Source organism: Stegodyphus dumicola, chromosome 8 (assembly GCF_044657685.1).
Source record: "Stegodyphus dumicola isolate Sdum_Otavi_A_Nest chromosome 8, ASM4465768v1".
Lineage (NCBI taxonomy): Eukaryota > Metazoa > Arthropoda > Arachnida > Araneae > Eresidae > Stegodyphus > Stegodyphus dumicola.
This window is the reverse complement of record NC_140775.1, coordinates 157,324,580-157,347,479: the sequence shown is the minus strand read 5'-3', so window position 1 is coordinate 157,347,479 and position 22,900 is coordinate 157,324,580. Positions and strand designations below refer to the sequence as shown.

Here is a 22,900-nt window from a genome sequence, read left to right as displayed (position 1 = left end):
AAATGTGTAGTGCCCTGCCAGGACTTGAACCAGAACGTCTCGATTACGCCCCGAGCGCGCTACCGTTACACCACGAAGGCATGCAGAAACGAAGGAGAACATACCTCATAAGGTTGGTGTTGCTGTCGTTAAGTTTCATTTCTCTAAGTCTGCTTCAGTCAAAATTAATAAAATATCTTTTTTTTTTTTTTGCCATGACTAAATTCATTTAGATCATCATTAAGTCAAAAGGGTTATTAAATTTAAATCAAAGTGCATAAACAAAAATTCCCTAAGATATATAAATCTAATGTTAATATGACGATGCCTTTTAGGATCAAGTGATTAGACACACAGATCAGAATATTGCATCACATTCTTGTACATTCGGACCCTTACCGGTGTATGTCGACAATCACAGATATGTTCTGGTGTATCTCGAAAAAAGAGGAGTATATGTACACGCTGTCATTGCAAAAGGAAGTGTTGCACAAATAAATGCAGTTGTAAAAGTAAGGGCCTCTTGTGCAATTTAAAGTGTCATAATATTTTAAGTTGTTGCAATAAATAAGATTTGAATCACATAATTCAGTAAGTTTTTAATTTCTATTATTTTCCTTTCTCATTTTGAATGTACTGTGTGTTTTAAGTTCTTATGTTCTTAAGTTCTTATTTTAAGTGCGTTTTATCGTGGCTGAATTACGGAGAAGAAAATATAATATTCTTTATATGTTAAAAATTACCATTAGTTACATGGTGACTGTCAACATTTACCGGTGTAAGTCAGAAATAAGAGTAGTTGTAAAATATTTCGGACATACATTAAGCGACTATGTGAATGTTGACATTCACTTGTGGAAGTCGACATTCTCCAGATTTCGGTGTTTCACCGTAACATTAATTTATGTAATGAAAAGAAAAAAAAATATTTGCGTCGCAGTCATGGTTGGAGTGACGGTGATAAAAGATAGTTTGAATCTGCTGTATACTAGATGGAAGAGCGCAACTAAATTGATGTTAAACATCAACGAACAAGTCTTCGGAAGTGCATTCTACAGACATCATATTGCATAATGGGTGCAATCTGCACCCAACAATTTTAAGTACGCAAATCATATTGTTACAACAGTTGAGTTGGAAAAGGGGTAAATTCCATGCTTCTGTAGCGAGAGCAGGGGAGTAAAAGTGATACGTAGAAAGTGGCTGGAGTTTTTATGCTCTAAAATTCTTTGTTTGAGTTCTGAATGATAACTGGATAAAAATTTACAGTAATGAGGAATACTGCAGGGAAAGAATGCAGGTGTGAGGGGCTTATATTTTTATTTAAATCAAGAATTAAAGATATATTGCGAAGTAAGTGTCTTTTATATTTCGCATTTGACATATATATTTCATTTATATAGTATGGTACTTACATATATTGTTAGGAGTAAATATTGGAAATATTTATTCTTTTTTTTTTTTTTTTTTTTTTTGGTAGATTTTGGCTAAATTAATTAACTTTAGAAAATAAAACTGTCGACGAGGAATATTTTAATTTTAATTTTTCGAAAGTGTCATTCTTCAAGGAAGCTTGTAAGTGATATTTCTTTTATTTTCATTTCATTACGCTTTCTAGCAGCTATGGAATAAAAGAAGCTCGGCATAGGTTTTTACTAACATTTGACTCCTAAAACAATATTCATTTAAAATTCTGTAGTTCTGGGAACCACAATTTTTAATCTTTTTCATTGCTTCTATAACTGAGTAGAATTCGAGGCCTTTATGGACTCGACATCTCAGAGGAAACCATGATCTTGTTTCAAAACCAACGTATGCCAGAGGTTTGACCGCATTTGTAAGACGAATTCAAAATCTTCTCTGCGAAAGCAAAACTAATATTGCTGCCTTCCTTAACTATATATATCTTAATGAAGCAGGATTCTTCAACTATGCATGTAGAAATACGAAAAAAAAATACAGAAGCCGTTTGAATACACAACCAGGTATTCGCCTGCAGTTATGATAATTGGCTTTTAAAATAAGGAACCCATGCCATAAAAATTCAACCACATGAATCGAATTAAACATTTATATGTTATTCTATGTTATGCTTGAATTCTATGGCTAATTCTATGTTATGTTTAAATTCTATGTTTATTTCTATGTTTTGTTTAAATACTAAAGCATGTAATTAATAAAACTGTACCATGTAATTGATAAAATTAATTAGAAATTGTTTTTCGTCATAAAATTATGATTAATAATACAATTTTTAATAACAAATAATGCAAGAACATATATTTTAATTGAATTGGATGTAATGATTAAACTTAAAGAGCTGTGCTCACACTATGGGACCTTTTTATGTTCTTGCATAAACACGAAACATTTCGAGCATAAACACGAAACATTGTAAACACGAAACATTTCGAGTATCATATTTCAATGAAAATTTCCATTTTGACTGCTCTCGAATGATTTTTTGCATGACGTCTATACGTACGGACAGAATAAAAAAACTCTTTTTCCCAAAACGGCTTGTAAAATGGATTTAAAATGAATTCAGAAGAGTTTTTTTCGTGACGTCTGTACGTACATATGCATTTATCTCGAATAACTCGAAAACGAGTAGTTTCAGAGAGTGGAAATTTCGCTTGTGGGACTTCTATAATATGCATTTGTGCCCCTCCCTTTTTGGCTGAAATCGGCAGCACCAAATATATATTTATACCCACTCTGTTACCCAGCTCGTACAATTCAATTTTCTTATTCATATATGTTGGTAAATTGTGCATTTTTTTATTCAAAAGTAATTAAATTATGGTATTCTTATGTTCCGATTAAGATTTTTATAACTTAAATTTATAAAGGAATATCTCCCGCCTTTAGTATGCCTTCGTGGTGTAGTGGTAAGCATGCTCGGCGCGTATTCAAGAGGTCCGACGTTCGAGTTCCGGCAAGGGCATTGCTCATTTTTCACTTTCTCTGCTTCGGAATAACATAATGTCTCTACAAGTTAATCTGCATGGAATAGCTAGAGAATAATGGAAATTTAAAAGTTATTTAACTGAAACTAAGTCTTATGAAGCCGTTATTTGTTTACATTTGAAATTCTTATTAGAATAGTGAATTAAGACAGTTTCTGCAGCAACCTCAGTGTCTTTTTGCCGAGTGGTACCAAAAGTAAACGTTCAGTTTTGTGCACCGAAAAATCTGTCTTCCAGTGCTCAAGCCGATTTGATTGTTTTTGGTAAGGAACTGTAATTTTAATAGTAAAAATTGTTTTTTAACTGTAGTTGGGATTTTAAGTTTTCTGTATTTTACAATTTTTAATGAAGATGTTTGAAATTTAATGTATTTCTGGCTTGCCTCGAAGTGGGAACTGAATTAATTGAATGAGGAAGCTCTAATAAAATTCGAGGAAATAAGTTTAAATGACATGTATCAGAAAATGTGTATAATTTAATAGGTTGTGCAAGGAATATATTTTAATGTGGTGTCCACATCATATTTTTATATTGCTTTCTTCAAAAATATATTTTAATGCAAATGGTTTAATTTAATGAACTTTGAGGAAACATTTCTTACAGCAACATTTTGATAGCATCATGAGTAGGCGGTAATTTAGAATAAACTAGGATACTATACTAAGTTTCAAAGTTGTAATAATAACTGCTTGACTGTTGTGCCGTGTTTAGATACTTTTTATAACCCTTTACTTTCTGTCCCTTTTTATTTCCTGTTAACACTATTTCTGAACGCAAAACTTGTAGTACATAGGCTATGCCTAAGAAGTTCCCCATAGATTTGGTTCTAAAAAGGTTTTAGACATATTAGGATTTTTTGAAAGCGAGAGAGATTAAAAATGAGCAATGCCCTCACCGGGAATCGAACCACGGAACTGTCGAATACGCATCGAGCGTGCTGACCACTACACTACGAAGGTACTCTAAGAAGGCCGGAGAAATACCTTATATACCCCCTTTTAAGGGTAGAATGGAGTTTTAGGGGACCCAATCGCCAAATCCTAGGGGGTGAAGAATCATCATCCACCACCCATTTAGTTCGGGTGCCACTGTAGAGACATTAAGATTTTTTGAAAGCAGGAGAGATGAAAAATGAGCAATACCCTCACGGGGAATCGAACCACGGACCTCTCGAATACGCGTCGAGCGTGCTGACCACTACACTACGAAGGCACGCTAAGAAGGCGGGAGAAATACCTTATAAGGTTTCCGCGAGTCAGAATGTTTGGGAACCGCTGGTTCAGAGAGAGCGTCATTTTACATTATTGCTGAAAAATAAAATTTGAATTGTTTTAGTTTCAACAAAGCATTAAAGACATATTATTTCTTTTCTAGGTGCAGCTCTTAAATAAAACCACATTTGAAAAAATGGACATTTTTTTAAATACAAAGAAATATTTATAACTAATTTAGTCTAAGACTAAGCAAGTGCATTTCAATGGAATGACATATTGGTTTGATTTTAGCATTAAAATTCGTATTATAGGTCGATAAAGTGGAGTAGACGCTAATATGAAACAAGTGATACGAATATTAACAACTTTACACTGATATTTAAAAACATAAATTTGTCTTATCTGCAAAACATCTAATGCTTCCAATTCAACATCTCAATCACGGGAGCATGTGTGTTACAAATGGAGTAAAAGGAGGACTGTAAATCAATAGAGACCAGTGGTCTTATGTGTGTTCTCGCCAAGAAAGCAATTTCTCAGGAATATTGATTTTTTTTTTTTTTTTCAGAAAAGTTGAAGGCTTTTAACTGGAAGAGTGGGGAACTGTTTTAAGCAGCTTAAATAACCTCCTGTAAAGCTTGCAACCCTTTTAATTTAGTCTCAATAGGGTTTAGGGAAACAAGATTTTAGAGAGAAATTGATAAGAAATATTTTACGGTATCTAGTATCAAATACAATTATCTTATTTGTATCAAATTTTGCTGCGAAACTTATTTCATTCGTAGCCTTCGTGAAACAAATAAAAAAATACGTTTCAACGTATGATACAAATTACAAATGAAACGGAAACAGTGGACAAATTTATTTTAACATGTAACATAAATAAGCATTCAAATAATTGCATTTTTACGTACAATTCTTAACTGTTTTAAATTAAAAATATTATAAGCTAGCCTTTCTTAAACATTTTCAATGAAAGAAACACTTTTATGAATTAGACTACTCCGTGAACCGCCTTATTCTTATTCCTCCGAAAAGCAATATTTTTAGCATATGTTACTCTCAGTATACTCATAATTTTAAAATAATTAAAATTTATGTAATTTTATATCGATATTAATTTAAACAAAGAAACTTTTCATTCGTATTTAATAATTCCGGCCTATTAGAGTTTCGATAATCTTACTTAATTACTTAATTACGAATTTACTTAATTAACGAAAAATTAAATAAATTTTGGTACTCGCATTAATGAGATGGATGAATCTCCGCCGTTTCTTGTACAGTTGTCTCATATCAACAAAATCTCGCTTTTAAGTAATATAACTTTACCTTTACGAGTTAATGGAACTGCTTCTCCAAATATCTCATTCCTATTTTACGTATGGGGGACAACCAATACAGAAACGCAATAATGGACTTTTGTCACGCTTTAGAAGCACTTCTGTAACTCCAACTGAGATGTTACCGCTTTACATCCACGAACCTGCATTCGGAGTCTGGCTCAATCGTTTCGTTCAGTTTAAATATTGATATCCATGCTGGTTTCAGTCAATACGACATAGAGGCCCTCTAAACATGCGGCGAGCCTGAAGCTTTCTGGAGAAACTGCTTGCCAACGACTGGCGCAATCTTGACTAATTGCCACTATCAATTTTGTGGGCTTGATCTGATTCAAACAAGCGAGATCAGTAACAATACCAATAACATGTTGTTTTAATTTAGCACACACTACTACAATCTCTTGTTCTATTTTTAGTACCATAAAATCTCGTGTCATAGTAAAATCTAGAAGGTCTGTTATAAGTTATTCAGTGTGGTTATAACTGCAGCTGCGTTACACTTTCTATCGTATTGCAATTTCTATGTATTGCAAGAGCATGCCCATTTGAAATTAGTTTGCATTCTTCGCTTTCTGCAGTCCCGGGGTCGCTGTAAGTTGGTGAAGTTATTTTATGACCACAATGTAAAAAAATCTGATGTGTGCACCACATGAATTCTTTGTACGGAATATTAAATTATAACCATTATTTCTTGCATTTCATTTAAACTTATTGGATTAAATTAAATCTACTTTGCAGATAGCGCATAAACTACAATAGAATAAATGCACTATTTAAAATTCAGTATGTTTGTTTACGATAGCGACATTCTGGCCCTAAGTTCACTTAACAGCGTTATATTTTGTTCATTTTGTAACTCAAAATGCACAAAATTTATATCATTTAAAGAATTATCTAATCGTTGCCACATGTTCTGTTCAAATACTATAGTAAATCTAGAACGATTAAAAAAGCAAAACAAAAAAGAAACAGTTTTTCACAGACGATTCAGTATTTCTCGTTCAATTAATTCAGCTTACATTTCACGACAAGGCAAAAATACATAAAAACTCAAAATATCTATATTAAAAATTACGAAGTAAATCTTAAACACATATTTTCTCTAATAAATTTAAGAATGGCTTAAGCATGATTTAATTCGCAATAATAAAAGAAGGCGTTATTGGCAACAAATCTACTATTCTGCTGTTTCAAATGTAAACAAGCAATGACCGCCAAAGAAAACATTAATAGGCTTAGCGGCAATTAAACAACTTTTAAATTGTTGATAATTCTAAAAATATTGGACACAGATTTTCTAAAGGCATAAAAGCCTTAACCGGAAGATAAGAACTACATAATTCAATCATTTTTAAATTAAAAAATGCACAATTTACAAACATATAAGAGTAAACAAACTGAGGTCTCTGAGCCGAGTAACAGAGTGGATATATATATATACATATATTTATATACTTTTGGAGCGGCCGATTACAACCAAAATACGAGGTGCACATCTACATGTTATAGCAATCCTATATACAAAATTTCAATGTTCTGAGGCTACTTGTTTTTGAGTTATGCGAGATACATACTTATGTATTTCGGTGTCTTATGCGTATATATGTATGTACGCCACGAAAAATTCTCTTCAGAATTTATTTTAAATTAGTTTTACAAAGTTTGGGGGGAAAAGCGTCCTTTACCCTCTCCTTACGTACAGATGTCACGCTAAAACATCGTTAAATTGCATTCAATAGCGGTGAAAATGGATATTTGCGTTGAACTATGAAGCCTGAAAGTTTTCACGATTACAATACTGCCTTTTTACTTCGTACAAGGAAGTAAAAATGAAAAATGAGACAGTTCTGTATCTCCCGTTCTACTGGGCTGATTGACGAAATTCAAATTGCAGTTTTCATGTCTCGAAAGCGCAACTTAGGATATATATTAGATTTATGCATAGCATTGTTCTCATATAGGTATTTTGACACAAAATCGGACTTTTTCTGAAATGACATGCAAATTTTGTTTTTCTATATTTTTATTATACGATTCAAATTATGCCTAAATGTTAAATTTTGTAAAATTTGGTGCGAAATTTACGGAGAAATTCAAAAATTTATTTTGCCGTATGTTTTTCAGTTTGGGCCAAGAATAATTCACTTGGCGAATTTCTTAATTATGGCAACCTCTTTTCCTTTCCCTTTTTACACTATGCACGAGCGGAAAAAGGTAACATCGTTCCTACTTTCAAATAATTTTAACAAATGCCTAAACCACATTTGATGTTTTATCGCTTTCAACAAATATGCCAAATTTCAAAAGGCGCCAACATATAAATTCACGTATATCTTCGGAAATTTGGAACAAAAAACTCTAATTTTTTGCAGGTATACTTAAAAATACATCTATTTTAATATTATTGTAAAAATTGTACAGGCTATAATTCATAAAGTTTTACAAAAAATTGAAAAGAATTATTGAAAAATTCAAATTTTAAAAATAATCATAAAAAATGGGCAAATTTTATCTGGAATAAACCTAAATTTCAAAATGTGAAAAAAATGAAATAAGTTTAATAAAAAAAGAGAGATTAATAAATATATACCAAATGCAATTAATATTGAGCAACTAAAATTTTGAGAGCTAATTTTTTTAAAGCTACTCATGCGAGTTTTACAAAACTTGGCGGTTTGGCATAATTTGAGTCGTAGAATCGAAGTATGGAAAAATATTGGCATGCCATTTAAGTAAATCCTATTTTGTATCAAAATTAGAACAATGCTATGTATAAATCTAATATATAGCCTAAGTCACGCATTCGAGCCATGAGAAACGCAAGTTGAATTTCGTTAATCGGTGTAGTACAACGGAAGATATGGAAAAGTAGCTATTCATGAAATGAACATTAAGTTCTTTTAAAAATAAGTAGTTTCATGATTATGTTTCCTATCTGATGAGGGTACCTCCAAAACCACAATTTCTGTGTTCGTGAACTACAGAATATTCCTCTTTTCTACAAAAATATAATCTAATAAAAATTTACATTTTGTCTATAACGAATAGTAAAATTCTTTTTTTATTTTAATTAATATATAAGTTTGATTTTATTGAAAGGAAAGAACAAATAATATTTCTTGAGAATACAAATCAAACATTTATATGATTTGATGTCAGTTTGTCTTTCAACCCAGTTTAACTCTTAGAATTCGAGTCTTTCCGATTCGCATCTAATTTATATATCATACATACTATGTATGAGCATATATTTCTCCACGTTAATAAAAGGTAACTCAGTTTGAATTTTTTGATGGAATTTGGACCCTTATGGCACGGATATTACTTTATGACACCCTTCACATGTCAGGTTGGAAAGCCTTAGATTGCGAATTTATTTATTTACATTTCTATATTTCAAGTTTACGTCGGGAAAAAATGTGAAGATTCGAGAAAAGATTTCAAGAATATCGTTCAAGTCGCTTAAAATTCTAGAAGACTCGAAAGAAATTCTCATTTTATATTGCCTTCATTGAAATACAGAATTTAGCTTCTTACGTATCCTTTCCAGACTTATATTTTGCGGTCCAAAATTTCCCAAAATAAAGTACTGAACTTTAGGAAAACAGTTTTAACACTGGAGATAAGAACGCTGTCTAAGCATAAAATTTCACTTTTTATGGGCTGTATTAAATCAAAAATGCCAATTAACAGTCTGTTCTCCTTTATAAGAGAAAGATAAAATTTTTCACGAATAAAATTCGGAAAAATATTGAAGAATGAATTTACATTAGTGCTATCTAGCAGCGGAAATTCATGATTTGCAAACCAAACTTTAAAATATTCCTTATGGAACTGCTCGATTTGGTTATTAATGGCTCCATATTGATAATAGTAGTATTTGTTATTACGTGCGTAGGCGGGCTATTTCAAGTATTAAATACAATAATTAAGTATTAAATACAATATTCCTGTAAAGCATTAAATACAATGTCTCTGTAAAGTATTAAATACAATATATTAAGTACAATATAATATCTCTGCAAATTATTAAATACAATAATCTCCGCAAATTTGGAATTAAATAAATCGAAAAAGTTTCATTTAACTTAAAAACAGCAAGCCATGTAAGATACTGATAAAATACTTTACTCTATATAGCCATATAAAACTTAAATTTTATATTTATGGAAACCTCCGAGACAATGCTAAAATTATTTCCTTTATAAAACTTAAATTTTATACTTATGGAATCCTCCCAGACAATGCTAAAAATATTTCCCTTATAAAACTTAAATTTTATACTTATGGAATCCTCCCAGACAATGCTAAAATCTTTTCGTGAAGTTTTATATCTTATTTTGAAACCGTTTTATGATTGGAGGTATAAGTGGAAAAACAACATTTAAGGAAATAAAGACTGCAGGTAGCCTGTAGAGACATTAGGAATTTTTCGGATGCAGGAGAAGTGAAAAATGAGCAACGCCATCACACCACGGACCTCTGGAATGTAGACCACTACACTACGAAGGCATGCTAAGAAGGCGGGAGAAATACATTATAAGCTTTTATGAAAATTAAAATTAACTTCTTATCTAACTTTCATGAAAATTAAAATTAACTTCTTATCTATCATGAAAATTAAAACTAATTAAATATAATTAAATTCTAGCAGAGATTTAACTGCAGCTTGTGTTTTTGGATGTAACAAAAAATGCTGCTACGATATACATACATGGATTCTACAAATAAAGATTCATGGTGGAGAAACGGCATACTCATGGTGTAATATAAATGAACAGGGGTATCAACTGCAAATTATTGAGAATAAACTGTTTTCCTTTAAACCACCTGCAGCTAATTTTGGTGATGTCAAAATTAATTTTGCAGCAAAAGATTCTTTTCAATTTTTTTTCCCTTGGAACTCATTGGACATTATTAAATAAAAAATTACTTACTGAAATTCTGAGTGTAGTTGTGTAACTTTTAAAGGCGGGTAATGAGATTAATTAATTCAGTTTTATTTAGAAAGTTATATATTTAGCATAATTTATTAGCCCAAATGAGCGTTAACCCAGAAGGGCTGTTTGTCTCAGAACGGCATTTTGCGTAGAATCATTTTACATGTCCCAATAACTTTTCTAATTGTTACCACCAAATATTATCGCACTGTATTATGCTTAAAGAAACTAAATAATGAAGAATCTGCATGAATGCATGTATGTTGCTCGCGTTGTGAAAAAATAAAGGTACCTAGAGCCACCAAAATTTCAATAAAATAATCCTCCACCCGAACATGGGCACCTAGAAACCCGCATTTTGAAATTCGAAATTGTTTTATTCTCTTTTTCATATTTTGTTAAACTTTAACTAATTTTTGATTAGAAAACTCAACAATTTCAAAGTCAGCAATAGCAATTCTGTAAGGAATCAAACATTTTTATCTCCAGCGCGCCAGACTGTGTATCGGGAATTCTAAAGATACGCTGTTTTTAAATATTTTTAGCAGAATGTGGCGTTAGCTCAAATGCTCTCAGAACGTGTAAAACGCTCGTTTGGGTTTAAAATAAAATCTGAAAGATTTCAGGTTTTTTTTTATTTGTTATTTTTATTTTCTTCAAGAAAAATTATCTATATTTTGTTTGTAATTATTTCATAGAGTAGGTAATATGATGCCCTATATCGCGTTTCGTTTTTTCAGTTTCGTATATAAGTATTTTTAATACATAGTGAGTTTAAAGAAATAATGCAAACTTTATTCCTACTTGCTCAAGTGGATTTCAAAAGAGTTGCATCTATATATTATCTTAAAAGTAGAGTTTTTGAACAGTGACATTTTTTTTTCAGTTTTAAGTCAAAAAGTCGAAAAGAAAAATAATTCAAGTCAAAAAGAATTTTAGTCAAAAAGGAAAAGAAAGAAGAATGATTTACTATCATATCTGTCTACACGATCTTACCCTCCTTTTATTTGAGTTCAAAACGTAACGTATTTAATCTATACTCCTGTTGTTTGTACTTAAGTTTGATTACAACATTTTATCTCATTTTCTTTAAGGTTCGCGTTTTACATAAGAAATATTTAGAGAAAACTAAACTCTGTTTTAGTATGCAAGATAGGTTCTGCGTTGCAAGTTACATATTATTACTCTTTGAAAATTTTAGCCGCATGAAGAGAAGCTGGTACAATTTTTTCCTCCACGTTGCTGACCCTGCAGGAACTTTTAAACTATATTACAGGAAACGATATGAACTGCATGATATGCTTTCCGCTTTACATGCGTATCAAAATATATTTTCGTTGCATTAATACCGAAAAATTTAAATACATACAATACATCGAAATTTGAACAAGCTGTTGTGAAATTTAATGAGCTGATAGAGACACTACATTGATGATATTTTCGTACCATGCGTCTTTTAAAATAACAGAATGCATAATTTTTGATAGAGATATCAAAATTTGATGAGAATTGCCTATAATTAGGTATTGCGTGATAAAAAATTCGCTTTGCCGATCACAGCGAATGAAAATCCGATGATGAACTATCGCCTCACCCCTGCTAAACAGCATAGAACTCGCTCTGTGGCGCTGAAGCCTAGGTGGGACGACAAAGAGGAGCGAGGCGGGGGCGCTGTAAAAAGGTCCATCGTCGAGAACACGAGCGCGGCCTCACAGGCATGGAGTGGTGCCGTAACCAAACGGCCACAACCGGAGATGATCCGGCGGAGGAAGCCCCGTCATGCGGCCCGCCTTACCCCTTTTGGACTTCGCTTGCACTGCTTATCATGCTCGGTAAGTGATGATGATTCTTCCTGCCTTACCACGTGCTTCCCATTCTAATAACCTGATGTATGTTTTTACAAAAATTCCAGATATAAAAATTTGCATGCCTGAAAATTGTTCTTACTTATTCACCATTCATTGGTTATTGGGCAGCAATCAGAAGCCGAGATTTATAACTGATGTTATAGTATACATTGTTTATCACCAGTTTGCAAAACAAGTAGCCGGTGATTCATGTTTGACAGGATTTAAAGCATTTTTAATTCTCTTAAACTTTGTTTTAAAGTTCTTTTGCATTTCATTAATGTTATGTCTCAAAGAGTGCACATATTTTGCAATACATTAATTTGAAACCACTTTTCAGCGCGTTAACTATTTGTCCTGCATAACAACATTTTAATTATTCAAGTTGGTATCAAAACTTTTAGAACATAAAGGAAAAACATAAAGGACATAAAGGAAGTACTACAAAACATAAAGGAAGTACTACAATTTAAATTTTGAAACTACTTTTAGCTATTATTAATCTTCAAAGTGCTTCGAGAAGTTTAAATATTTTAACCTCGGTTATGTCAAAGTTTCGTGATTTGGATATTTTTTCGGACATAAATCTCTTTTATTTTTAATGTTCTACTTCCAATAAAACCTTTTGGTTCAATTAATTTTACTCCCAATTCCTTTCCTCTTTTACTAAAGCTTAAGTATTATGTTTCGTTGACTTTGTCAAAACAGAAGTATTACGATAACTCAGCCTAAATACTGCATTTTGGTGAGCGTTGCAGAAATATGTGAAAGTATGCATTCATTTAACACCTGCATAGCAAAATAAAAGAATGCTTCAATAATCTTCCTTTCGTTTCGAGTTCTAGTTTAAGCAAAAATTCTTCTGATGATTATTAATTAGATTAAAGCTGATATCCGTATTCCCTGGTTACAAAACTCTATTGCAATTATTTTGTGCTTCCTTCTTTTGTAAGGTATCATCATTTTATTAGCGTACTGGGTAAAGAAGCCACTCTCAGGAATGTTATGTATCAGCTTCCTAGCAATAGATTGCTCTAAAGTACTAGTTAAAGCTTTTAAGTTTTTAAACGTTTAAGGTGCAGCGGAAGATTTACTTCAAATGTTTCAGAATAAATTAATCGCTTTTAACACAGCCATAGAAATTCAAATAAGAATCCGTTTCTTCTAATGTCTAAAAAATAATTAATTAAAAAGTAAAAGCAGGCATAATTTAGCAACTTCGTACAGTACAAAATGTCTTTAGTATATTAGGAATTTGCAGATAAGCTTATTTTCATGGTTTTTGAAGTAGTCAATGTAATTATTACTCCTCTAATGAGCTTCAGAGGTTATTGAAGATTACCTTTGGAGTTTTCTTAACAAGCAACCACTTGATTCTTAAAATCCATATTTATAATTATGTCATAACATTTTACTTCAGCTCAAAATGAGCAATGCATTATAAGGATAAATCAGGATTATTTTCCTCAGCTCTTTGAGTAAGGAAATCATTTTGTATATGATCATGAAATCTGCTTTTAATTATGCAACTATTACCCTTTTCTGCGAAACTTTTATTGCCTTTTTTTGTTATACAAATACTGAAAACATTTTAAGGCATATGTTTTCAAACTGAAACGTAATTATGGATATTAAACAACACAACATGATAAATGTTGTGTAAACTTTTAGGAGCACTTACTATGAAGGCTTCCGTCAGTGAGTTAGTTTAGAGATAAACGCATTCTGGGATAAATCTCACAGTCTGTACGCGATGTGATGCATCAAAATTTTCTATGCCTATATCTGCTTATAGTAACAGTCTGTAGATAGAAAGAAGGATGAATTTTGCTCTTGAATTTTCTGAGATCAGATGTAGATAATACAAACAATAATAACTTACGCCAGGCATTTGTATGTGAAACATCGTCGATGTAATCTGATTTGATTGAAAATTAGTAAGAAGGTAACTCTTACCCAAAACTTGCAATTTAACATAAATTGTCTCAGCGTTGTTGCGAAACCATAAAAAATATGGAAATGCACCTTTTAAATCCAGAGAACAAATATTGTGAATTCCGTAAAACTAAAATTCAAAATTAATTTGATATTGATAGTTATAAATTTACATTAATCTTTTTAAGACTCTGAAATTCAAATTCCATTACTATGAATTTTAAAAACTAATTAGAAATTTTAAAAAAATGCCCTTTATATGTTCCTTAAAAAGCAAAAATTTACATACTTTACTACGATATCTGTAACTTTCATTAATAGTTCTTAGAATTTACGTAAATAACTTGAACCACTTCTAAAACACACAGAGCGTTTGAGCATTATTAGTAATTTTGCTTTGAAGTACACAATTTTTAGTTATAATATTGGAATAAACATTTATAAACACGATATACATAACTTAATTTTTGGATTATGTGGAAATTAACGTAAACGAACTACTGGTCTCCTTCCAGTATGAGTAAAAGGTCTATTTTTGAATGATTTCCTGTTAGGCAATTTGTAATAAATGTTTACATTGCAAGAAAACATGATTATGCTACCGATATTTTTCTTGAATATGAAAAAAAAAATGTTTGAAACATTTTTAGCATAAAATTAGCAGTAGTCTTTCGATTTTTTTGCGCTGAAAATCATTTCAGTTTTGTATAATCTGTATATTCTAACTTGTACATTATATTATCGATAAACACAGTTTCTGGATAATTTTTCTACGCATCTGAAAGCAACTCATAAAGAATTGTCGCCCCGGTAAAGATGAAAGGCAGTTCTTACATTGCAAACAATATATGTATGAATGTTGCTGAGCAATTATGTCCTCGATGCTTAAAATCTTGCAGTAAAAGCATTAAAAAATAAATAAGTTCCTGGTAATCGGATTCATATCAGCATATATAATATCACCAGTACTGGATTAATATCAAACGTGCACTGAAATGTAAAAAACATTACTTAAAATAATATAAATCAAATTACTATAGAAGGAAGCAATAAATTGATCCATATTAATTTCCTGTTTTTTCTTTCTTAATGTTAAATGCGTAAAAATAAAATAATTTGTAGACACAATAGGTATTTTTTTGAAAGTAAGAGAGATGAAAAATAAGCAATGCCCCCGCGGGACTCGAATCACGGACCTCTCGAATACGCGTTGAGTGTGCTGACCGCTACACTACGAAGGCATGCTAAGAAGGCGGGAGAAACACCTTATATACTCCCCCTTTCAAAGGACGGCTGGGGATCAGGGGATCCAATCGCCAAATCCTGATGGTGAAGAATCATCATCCACCACCTTTTTTAGTTCGGGCGACTGTAGAGATATTAGGTCATTTAGAAGCACGAGGGATGAAAAATAAGTAGTGCCCTCACCGGGAATCGAACCAAGGATCTCTTTAATGCGCGCCGAGTTTGCTGACCACTACACCACGAAGGCATGCTAAGAAAGGAGAAAGACCTTAAAAATTTACATAAATAATGTTAGTGAATGATAGAGTAAAAAAGAAATTAAGCTGTTCCAGGGACTGAACTTCGATGATTTTACCTTATTTCTTTTCTTCCTTATCTATAATTTCTTTCTTATCTTTTCTTCATTCATCTATACACTTTCTATAGAAGGCTGTGCCGTTTGAGAGTTGAAATAGCTGATGGCTCGCATGAACGCTCATGTTTTCCTATTTACTGTCAAAGATAGTAATGTAAGAGGGGAAATACTTTTCTGTCTGGCTGCAACGGGAGATTCAGAAAAATAGCATATTAAAGAAGTAATTAATTCGGTTAAAACATTTTACATAATTTTTAGGCTAATTATAATTATATGCGATTTATTTTTGAAAAAAGAGAAAATTCTCTTCTGCGCCACCACAAAGAATGGGTATAATATTTTTCAGTAATTTTTAGAAACCATCTGAGGCAACAAAATGCGCAAAGAAATAAATATGCATTCAAGAAAATGGAAATTCAAATTTTTCCCATTTTAATGGAATTGTCTACGGATTTTCCACCTTATACTAGTTCTTGTTATGTACTCGCGACTAAAATTTTCTTAGGAGAATATTTCTATAAAATTGTTTCACTGTTGTAGACTTGAGGGTCCAATAAATATACATTACACATTTTTTATACAATTGCGTAAAATAAATATTTTGCTGAATCATACATTCAGTATGCTTTAAATAATTGAACAAAAATGTTCCATGCATTCATGGACGCCGTGGGAAATGTTGGATCATCCGGAAAATTCTGCAGTTTTTCAAATCGAAGCGCGTTCTCTTCTTATTATTTTGTAAGATAGATACTGATAACGAATGATCTTGACCGAAGCAAATGCGTAAGTAAGGGCTCTTCTGCTCACGTTGGGTAATTCCAGCATGCTTATAGCATATAATGTTTGCTAAGAATGGAAAATGCAGTCATTGCCATATCATATTATTTTGTTTTTAAAAAGAAGAAAAATTGCTAGTCGGAAGATGCTAGTAAATTTTGTGCTATATATGAACAAAGTGCTTCTCTGATGACATAGTTTAAAGTGGTTTTAGATGATTAAGCTTAGAAATTTCAGCCTTGAAGATGATGCTCATCCTAAGTAAACAGAAACCTAATAAATAAAAGATGTCTCTATCCACCTTATACAGTTTAGGATCTATCGGACAGACTAAATATGAAGAAAACTATAAAATATGACTATTTGAAGAAGATTTGCTATATAAGGTGCTTCGATTTATGGGTACATCATATTTTTAAAGAGCAGAATATACTTGCTAGAGTTTCTGCATGTGATTATTTTCTGAAAGAGAAAAATAAAACTCCTTTTTTGAAACGAATCATTATTGGAGATAGAAATGGATACTATGCAATAACGTTACACGGAAACGGTCAAGAGGTAAGCTACAAGAATCTTCTTTAGTAACATCTGCAGGGTTTTTTTTTGTATGGTTGGACTACAAAGGAATTGCAAACTATGGATTACTGTCATCAAATCAGACTATAAAGTCGGAAAAATACTGTTCCCAACTTATAGTTTTAAATTCAGGAACAGAAGCAAAGCGCACAGATTTGCCCAGTTGTTAAGGAGTTGTTTTCCATCATGAGATTGCTTGACCCCACGTTTCGATGAATGTCAGACCAAGGCAAATTCAATATGGCTGGAATATTTTGTATCACTTCTTAGATTCACTAGACTTTACCAGTTGGATTTTGATCTCTTCAGGCCACTTCAAAATCCTTTGAATGGGCTGGAGTACACTTCTTTGGAGATTGTAAAACAGGCTTCTTATAAATAAATCTAACGGTATTTTTTAAATAGGAATTCTCCTGCTGCTGGTAAGACGAAAAAGAGTAATAAAAACAATGGCGCTCATGACATTCCATTTTTTTACGTTTTGTACTGCTTCGTTCGTATTTATTATCAAAAAACCTTCGAACATTCCGGATTGGCCAATACATATACTATCAAATACTCATTTTATAAAAAATACTCATTTTAAAATACTCATTTATAAATACTCATAAGTACAAATTTTATAAATGTTAAAATTTATTGCTCACTTTGAAAGGCCAGCTGCACAGAGTAATGAAATATATTGAATTCAATCTGGAATTAATAGTGGCTAAATAAGTAGCTTTAGGTTCTCAGTTGCTAATTTAATTTGCAATCAAAGATTTCAATTTACGTTCGTTGTATAATCAAAAACTGATATAAATCAGAAATTTTTATAGGTGAAGATATAGAACAGGTTTTATGTAAGGTAAATGTAGTAAAAATTCATTAAATGGAACATTAATTTCAAAAGTAGTCATATAAAATTTTAAACTTTATTTTTAAGAAATTCTATAAAATTTAAACTTTCATTTTAAGGAATTCTCATCTCATAGTAAGGAAGCAGTTTGCATTATTATGACCGTCTCAAAAAACTTAACCAAAAGTAAATTTCTGGCATTATTAGTTAAGAAAAAAAAAACAAGCACCAGTTCTGAATGCCCGGTTTAAGTATATGGCTGATACACTTGCTTCGCTCGCTAGATATGCAAATGAAATTTTCAGTCTCTACAAAGAAAGAATTTAAAAAAAATTGCAAATTAGAAACTTTTTTAATTTAGTGCCAAATGCTCACTTTTTGTTTTAATTATATCCTCCCTCCCCCAAAAGAAATGTGATTTCGCAATATTTGTCGCAGTTTGAATTAGAAATTATTTTATTTCTGAAAGTTCCAAATTTTTTTTCAAATATTTTGGTTTTAATAGGGGTAGAAAATGAGAGACAGACAGCAAAATCTAGGTAGCATGGAAAGAAATATGCTAGTTTTATGTATTTGTTGTTAATTTTGCTTATTTCAGAAATATGAAATTCTCCTCTCATTTTACTTTGACATCAGTTTCCTGTCAAAGCAGTTCAGTTTTCATTTCCGTATTCTATTTATTTTCATCAATATGGTATAGATATTTATTTATCTTAAAAATTAATTATCCTATTTCCTCTTTAATGTTTCAAGCTTACAGCTGTTTGGCAACATATAGAACGAATTACAATCAGTAGCATTCTGTAATGAAATGTCTGCCACTTAAAAGCTATTTCTCATAATATTTATGTTATTTGATTACCTCAGTCTCAATTATACATCTTCGCATCGAAAGCAAACAAATTCAACTTCGTAACTTCAGCTTTCGTTCCCAAATATCTTGTTACTCTTTGATTATAGGCTTTTAAATAGTTGAATTGTTCCCATATCGAAAGGCTGTAGATGACTTGAACAGTGTCAATGAAAAAAATTGATAAACGTAATCGTAAATATAATTGCGAACAATAAATTTGACGATACATAAAATTCTGACTTGTCAGAGGAAAATTAATATGAGAAAGTTATTACTCGGCCTTTAATTTCGCAACCGTTGGTCGTAGGCATATACATTTATTTAGTTATAAAAATGTTGTAAATGATGCAAGTACTCATAATTTCGTGTTTTTAAATTTAAAAACATTTATTTTGCTTAAAATATGAAATGTAATTTTTTATACGCTCCCCAGTCCCTATAATCATTCCAAGTCAATTATAAAATACATAAAGATAAATGAAGAGGTTTTCTTTTTTTATTTCTACTTTTAAGTCATTCATTGATACCCTTTTGTGATTCATCAAAGTGTAATATATTATCTGAGATTTTTATAATTAATAACTGATTAGTGTGAGTTGTACAACAAAACACTAATTGGGACAACAATTAAAAAAAACTGAAAGTTTTCAAATTTTATATTACGCCCAATGGAGCGTTTCTTTCTTTTACATATATGTTTCGTGAGCATTTGGGGTAATGTTCCTTTGAGCCAAAGGTATTTAAAACGGACTATCTGTATAATTTCCGATAGACAGTCCCGGATTCTGGAGATAAAAATGTTTTTTCCTGTACAGTTTTGTCATTGTTCGCTTTGAAATCACTAAGTTTGTTAATAAAAAAATTCGTTAAAGTTTTACAAAATATGAAATAGATAATAAACCAAACTCGAAATTTAAAATTCAACTGTCCAGGTTCCCATGAACGGGTGGAGGATTACGATTGACAGCTGTAGGTGTAATTTTTTCCACAATGCAAGAAACATGCATTCATGTAGGTTCTCTATTATCTAATTTCTTTAAATATAATACAGGGCTCTAATATTTGGTGGCACCAATTCAAAACGTGATTCGCCGTTTATAGTGAAACACCACAAAATGCAGCTTTGAAATTAATAGACCTTCTGGACTACCGCCTCTTTGGGTTAATAATGTATAAAATAATAAATGAATCATTAGCGGAATTAGAAGGAAATGTCTCGTCGAAAAATTTCTTAGCTATGCGTTTTCAGCAGGATGGTGATCCTGATATACATCCTTAGGACCATTTGGCACTAATATTGGGACAAATGTATTTTTAGAAATACATTTATGCATTTCTAAAAATCTAGGGGAATCTAAACTAGGGATAAATGTAGGGATTTCTAAAAATCTAGGGATCAATCTAGGGATTCTAAAAATCTAGGGATTTCTAAAAGTCTAGGGGAATCTAATCTAGGGATAAATGTAGGGATTTCTAAAAATCTAGGGATCAATCTAGGGATTCTAAAAATCTAAAAATCTATCTTTCTGTAGGGCTATGGGTTTGTCCTATGGAACAGCCTCTACGATAACGTGAATTAAACTCAGCAACATATCTTATCTTGGATTTTGAAAAACAAAAGTTTATGAAACGGAATCAAGAAAACTATTTATTTATATTACCCTTCTCAATCGTAGGTTAGTAGCGCGCGCGTGTGTAGTATATATTATATTAAGCGAGTTTAACAAGAACTCTTTATTTTACGGATACAAGTATTGTGAAGGAACTAAGAGCAAACATTTCAAACATTACACATTACTACACTAAATGCGTTCAGTAAGTGAAACCTGTTTTTTGCCTTAAAATTTCTTATTTAATGATTTTTTTGAATTAAAGAGTTATTATTTCTTCTTAGTATTAGCGTGAGCTATATTTTTCATTTTAATGAATTATTTATTTTTTTTTTTTTTATTTTTATTTTTATTTATTTATTTTTTTTTTTTTTGTTTATATTATCGTCTACTACCAAATAAAAGGTCTGTAAGACTTTGATCTGTTTGTTCATGTTTGTAATGTGATCTTACAATACCCAAGACAGTATTTTCGATCAATTCTCGAAATATAATGTTTTGATTATTGATTGCTTAAAAAAATATAATTTCACCTTGAATTTTTCTTCCTATTCAAAAGTATATGATCCTTTCATTTAGCGAATTGCATTGCAATGGGCACTTGCCATTTACGATCTGTGCTAAAAATTAAAACATTTACATCGATCAAATTTTTTTTCCGAGACAGTTTACCAATAGCTGCTCGTCTCTCAATCAATTTGCATCCGAGACCTGTTCCTAAGCGGATATTTAATTTTTAGTTACATGCAAATTTAAATACTTCTCTCTACAATTTCCATATGATATCTTAGGTTTCAATAAAACCCATATGAAACTTTAAATATGTCGGTCATTTGTTGTCGAATGTGAGAATCACTTATTTTTTTTTTTCAATGAGGTTAGCATTTTCTTTAATACTGTTAAGTATAGAGATCGGAAAACTTATATATTAAAAATTAGATTTCGTAATTTTTAAAAAATAAATGTTTTAAATAAAAAACGCTAAAGTAAAATATTTTCGTGTTTTTATATGCTTTTGTAACTAGCAATACACTTCAATGATCAACGGTTACAAATATAACCACCACGTAAGGATGTTTGTAGGCACGATGTATATATATTTTTTAATTTAATTCTGTTTTACAGTTATAGATTAAGAAATACTGAAATATACAAAAGGAAAAATCTCGAGGATTGAGGCCAGAGAGTTTCTTTCAAATCTTTCTTCTAACTTCTGAAGATGCTCACAGAGTTCTTAAAATTTCTGGAGGTTAAAAACTTTCTTTTTATGTTCTTAAAATTTTCACGATTCACTAATTATAGTTATACGGTTTATTGTTTATTACTTTTGAACGTCATCTGAGAGGTTTCGTTCTTTGATTTTTAAAATTATGCTGCTGAACGTACTAAATTCAGTTCCTAAGCAAGTGTCTTTTACATACGTTAAAATACTACTTAAAGTTTAACAGCAGAGATTTTTATCGTTGTGAATTTATACGTCATTTCATGCTTCGAAATTACATTGAGCAGAAATTATTCTGCTGCATATTAGTAAAAGTGTTAATAAAACTATATCTAAGTAAATGTAGAATTATATAACAACTAGTTGTTAATTGTACAGAACTGTTGCATAAATTACCCAATTTTTAATCGATATTTTAACTAACAAATAATTCCTCTTTTTAGAATTTTTTTGATTGTAAACTAATGTAAAACAGAAAAGTATATTGTGGACACCATGTGACATCCTTGTACGGTCTATTAAATTATACACATTTTTTGCTGCATTTCATTTAAACTTATTTCCTCGAATTTCATCACAGATAGACTTCTCATCTAATTAATTCAGGTCTCACTTCGCATAAAGGCAAAAATACATAAAAACTCAAAATATCTTCATTAAAAATTGAAAAATATAGAAAAATATAAAACACTAACTACAATTAAAACACTTAATACAAAGTATATTTTTTTGCGATTAAAACTAGAGTTTCTGCGGGCAAAACAAGCAATTCGTCCAGCGGTCAAAAAGGCAGATTTTTTGGTGCACAAAACTGAAAGTCTGCTTTTGGTCCCACTCGGCAAAAAGACCCTGAAGGTGCAGAAACGGACTTAATGAACTACTCCGTTAAGTTTCTAATGTAAACAAATATGGCTGCTTTAGTAGGCTTAGTCGCACTTCAACAACTTTTGAATTGTTAATAATTCTACAACTATTGCATGCAGATTAACCAAATACATAAAAACCTTAACCGAAATATAACATAATACAATCAGTTTTAAAGCAAAAAATGTATAATTTACCAACATACAAGAATAAGAAAATTAGCTCACCGATCCGAATGATAGAGTGAGTATATATTATATATTTTTGGTGCTGCCGATTTGAACCAAAACGGCAGGTGCACAACTACGTTTTATAACATTCCTATATACA

The 22,900-nt window shown here is 31.2% G+C and overlaps 1 protein-coding gene across 1 annotated transcript in view; it reads left to right on the top strand.

Moving 5' to 3' along the window:
• Positions 1-12,127: 12,127 nt before the first annotated feature.
• The window catches only part of LOC118198057 (5-hydroxytryptamine receptor 1-like), a 182,245-nt gene continuing 171,472 nt past the window's right edge, over positions 12,128-22,900 (top strand). Inside the window, exon 1 of the mRNA XM_085823069.1 lies at positions 12,128-12,277. Within this exon, the coding sequence (XP_085679195.1) occupies positions 12,163-12,277 (115 nt within the window). The 5' untranslated portion in view covers positions 12,128-12,162. The remainder of the gene's footprint in view (positions 12,278-22,900) is intronic.